This window comes from Vombatus ursinus, unplaced genomic scaffold, assembly GCF_900497805.2.
Source record: "Vombatus ursinus unplaced genomic scaffold, bare-nosed wombat genome assembly UNPS02010193.1, whole genome shotgun sequence".
NCBI classification, from domain to species: domain Eukaryota; kingdom Metazoa; phylum Chordata; class Mammalia; order Diprotodontia; family Vombatidae; genus Vombatus; species Vombatus ursinus.
The window spans coordinates 5,872,039-5,876,224 of NW_020949971.1; the positions used below are offsets into that span (position 1 = coordinate 5,872,039).

The 4,186-nt window shown below is 45.7% G+C and overlaps 1 protein-coding gene across 3 annotated transcripts in view; it reads left to right on the forward strand.

Moving 5' to 3' along the window:
- The first annotated feature begins 268 nt into the window (after positions 1 to 268).
- Positions 269 to 4,186, forward strand: part of SYNPO2 (synaptopodin 2) — a 203,135-nt gene continuing 199,217 nt past the window's right edge. For all 3 annotated transcript variants that reach the window (XM_027853703.1, XM_027853705.1, XM_027853704.1), the window contains exon 1: positions 269 to 512. In XM_027853703.1, the coding sequence (XP_027709504.1) occupies positions 270 to 512 (243 nt within the window). In that variant the 5' untranslated portion in view covers position 269. The remainder of the gene's footprint in view (positions 513 to 4,186) is intronic.

Below are 4,186 nucleotides of genomic sequence, written 5' to 3' on the forward strand. Positions count from 1 at the left end.
GTCTTCCCTCTCTTGGTGTTCCCGTCTCTCCTTCTACGCCCCCCTTTTTGTGTCTCTGACGTTCCTTCCCTCTGTCTAGTTGTCTCTCTCTTTCTCTGTGTCTCTAGCTGTTTCTTCCTTCCTCTCTCTCAGACTCTGCTTCTCTCTCTCTCTCTCTCTCTCTCTCTCTCTCTCTCCCTCTCTCATTAACATATTCATGAGCTACAGCAGAGAGGGCGGCAGTCAAGGAGGGACTGAGAAAGAGGGAGGGAGAGTAGGGAGGGCGCTCCATGCCTGCCTGCGCAGCTGATCTCTCTTTGGCAGCCGCCCTGAAGCCGAAGCCAGCGCACATCTCCAGAGGCACCCACCGGGACTGGCGCCTCTTGTTCCCAGCTCTTCATGCTGGTGGGCCCCCTGACTGGAACACCATGGGCACGGGGGACTTTCTCTGCATCTCCATGACCGGAGGGGCGCCCTGGGGCTTCCGCCTGCATGGTGGCAAGGAACAGAACCAACCTCTACAAGTGGCCAAGGTAGGCAGCGCCCTGCCCTCTGAAGAGCAGGGAAGTAGGCAGGGGAGCCCTGGCCGGGGCAGAGAAGGAGATGCCTGCCCATACAGCCACTGGAGTCCTTTAAGGGCAGATTCAGAGCTCGCGGTGCTGTTGGGCTGGGCTGGGCTTCTCCTCTCCTCAGTGTCTGTGATGGCTTGAGACATCGGCAGGGACAGGAGACGTAGATAGAGGCAAATGTACAAAGATGCATCCATACATGGGTGTGTGTTGCAGTTACAAGTGACGGTTGAGATCAATACATTTCCCCCAGCCAGAGATGGGGAGAAGCTGACTGGGGTCATCTCTCATTGAGCACCTTGGGAGAGGTTAGGCATCTGAGGTTTCTGAAGCTCAGCTCAGCTGAGTCTTAGACCAGGACCTGGGCCATCTTGGTCCTGGAAAGAGAAAAGGCTTTGCTGTTGGGCATAAGCCATTGGCTGGGTGACCTGGGATCTCTTGAGAGATGCCTGGAGTGGCACCCATCCTTCAGCGGTTTGGGGCAGGGGTGTAACGAGCGCCGAGGACTCAAGATGTCACAATGCTTATGTCACAGAGAGGCCTTTTAAGGCTGATAGGCACAGAATCCATTAGCAAGCAGCTCGTTTGTTCTGCTATGCAGGGTAGAACTGCACTTGACATGCAGGCCACCCTATGTGTAGAGGAGATCAAACTATTATAAGAAAGGTGTCTTAAGTAACCCAAAGTTCATTATTTAAGAGTTTCATTTTCAGCTTTTGAAACGTGCACTGTTTGGTCATTAGATTAGAAGGTAGCCTAGGACAGTTTATTCCTGCCCAAGATAATGTTTTTGGATAACCAGGCTTCAGCTATACTAGGATAATTAAGCATGAACTTCTGTTTAAAGGGTTTAAAATGTAAGGAGTCATTTTACTACAGGAAAGAATAGCCTTCATCATGTGCTCTTATTATCATTAAATTTTTTTTTATTCTAGAGGTTTATCAAGCTGATAGTCCACTGTGCTTGGTAATTATCTCCTCCCTCCCTGCCCACCTCCTCTCCCTCCCCCACTCCCGCCTTTACCTTGTAAAAATTGGCAGCCAGAAGAAAGTACAACTTTGCTGTACTTGAAACGTCAGGGAGATCGCTTAGGAAATAATGGTGGAATCCTGCCACCTAGTGGAAATTTTAAACTAACAGCTAACATTAGCAAGACTTCCAGGAAAATGATCAGTTTTAATATTTTTGCTTGAATACCCTTATCAACAAAAAAGTTTGATCTGTACCTTAAATATGTTCCTATTTACTTATTTATAAACTATGTACATGTACTGCTGTATTAATAATTATATTCATTATATGAATATGTACATTATGTAATTATGCACAATTATACATACAATACAGGCATTTTTAAAGGATAAGATAAAGATAAAGTAATGCTTGATCCTAGAGTCCATGAATGGTCATTTATCGGCAGTGGGGGAGTGACTTCATGAGGCTACATTTGAGGAATAATCACTTCACAGCTGTGCGCTTATGGATTCTAGAGAAGAGAGATTGGAGACAGGAAGAACCATGAGAAGGCAACAATGTGTTGGCCAGGAGGGAGGCAGTAAGGCCTTGTGCCAGGGTGGGAGCTATATGAGTAGAGAGAAGGAAACAGATATGAGAAATCTTGAGGATATGGGATGGCCAAACTGAGTGAGAGATTAGATTGTGGGGCCAGGATGAGTGGGGGTCAAGAATGAGTTCTGTTTGCCAATCCTGGTGATAAGAAAGATGGTGATGCCCTTGAAGAGCTTGGAAGAGGAGGAGGGTGTGGGGCGGAGAGGAAGATAATGTAACGAGATCCGTGCTGCAAAGTGCCACTCATTATCCTGGGTGACTCACTCTGTCCCACCAAAAATGAAAAATCTGGAGTGAGGGATGGTCTCAATCTCTGGACACGGCCTGCCCAGGAGCTCCTGCCAGAGCCCTGAGGGTTCTGGGAAGGCAGGGTATGGTGATGGGTGAGGGAGTGTAGCTGCTCTGCTGTTTCCACAGCTATTTTGTTGTTGTTGTAGTTCAGCCATTTAGCTGCACACTATACCACCTAGTTATACCGGAACTAGGTAGAAAGGTATAAGATATAGCCAGTCTGGGAGCTGATGCCTAAAGCAGAGGCAGACATGCCAAGTGCTAGCCCAGGATAGGAGACCTGCTGAGGTGGGCCAGCATTATTGTTGGGGCAAGTTGGAAGATGAGTGAAGTTGGGGGTAGAGAAGTGAGGTTGTATTGGAGATGAGTTCCATCCCCCAAAGCCCTTGTGACAGGGTTGGAGTGTTACCCATCTTCCCATGTTCCATCTGATTACCCATTAGGTCATGGCCCACCCCCCTTGGGCCATGCCAGAGATGTCCCACTGTGGGTGGAGGGCCCCACTTTGGAAACCATTGATCTAGAACATGAGATCTAGAGCTGGAAGGTCTCATGCAGATCAGTAAGGAAACAGGAGCCCAAAGAGGTAAAAGGAATTAGCCAAGGTCACACAGGGTGCTAGGAAGTGGTGAGCCAAAATTCAAACCCAGATCTTGTGACTAGAAATACAGTATCTGATCCTCTAGACCATATCAACTCTACCACTTATTTTCCTTTTCCAATGAATAATGGCACACAGTGATAAAAGAGACGTAGTGAACGTTGGTGACCAGAGGTTGCTAACACAAAATTGATCTTGCAGGGGTCAGAATAAAACCAAGGGTGGGTAGCTCAGGTGCCCTACCTTGTCTCTGCCAGGTGGGGTCACTAGTGACCCTTAGCTGCCAATATCCAGTGATTGGTTAGTACGGAGCCAGTCTGTGGAGAGTACATTCACTGCATAGTTGTCCAAACATGGCACCATGCATACTGGTTAAATGGAACAGAGGTGGGGGAAGGGCTGTGGAAGGGGATTCCTGAGGAGAGGCTGTTTGCCACTGGATCAATGTCTGGGTGCTCAGAGGGAAGTGAATAATTACTTACATTATCCAAGCAAGAAAGCATGCCCTTGGCCACAAACTTCCAAAGCAGATGATTGTCTGCTCGGCTTTTCCTGATGTTTGCCTCTAACCTGCAGTTATCCTGCGTGTACCAATATAGTTAATTTTTAATCAGTAGATTGAAAGCTGAGGAAACTCAGGCATTCCTATTTGTTGGAGAAGACCAATATATGCTTCTGCTTACTATCTATTTTTATATTTCTAATTGAGCAGTCCATTCAACTTCTTAAACACAACCATTAAATTTATGATTTTCCAAGAAGTTTTCTTATTTGATTCTTTTAGGAATGTAAACACAGACATAAGCATTTCTCTATACACAGTGGAAGACAAAAAATAGATTGTATATTAAACCATAAATCTTTCTTACGTATTGTCTGCTTTTTATTTTAAAAGGATATAATACATTCAGCATGTTTCTCTCAAAACTGCCCTACTTATCTATGCTTTTTCCTGAACTTTTATGTGTTCTCTGTGTATTTTTTAAAATGTTTCAATGGCCTTCCTTTTTTTCCCCTTCCTCCTTTTTCCTTCTCTTCTTCCTCCTTTTCTTCTCCTTCTTCTATTTTCTTCTCCTTCTAATTCTTCCCTTCCTCCTCCTTCTCCTTCCCCTCCTTTTTCTTTTTCTTTTTCTTCTTCTTCTTCTTCTTCTTCTTCTTCTTCTTCTTCTTCTTCTT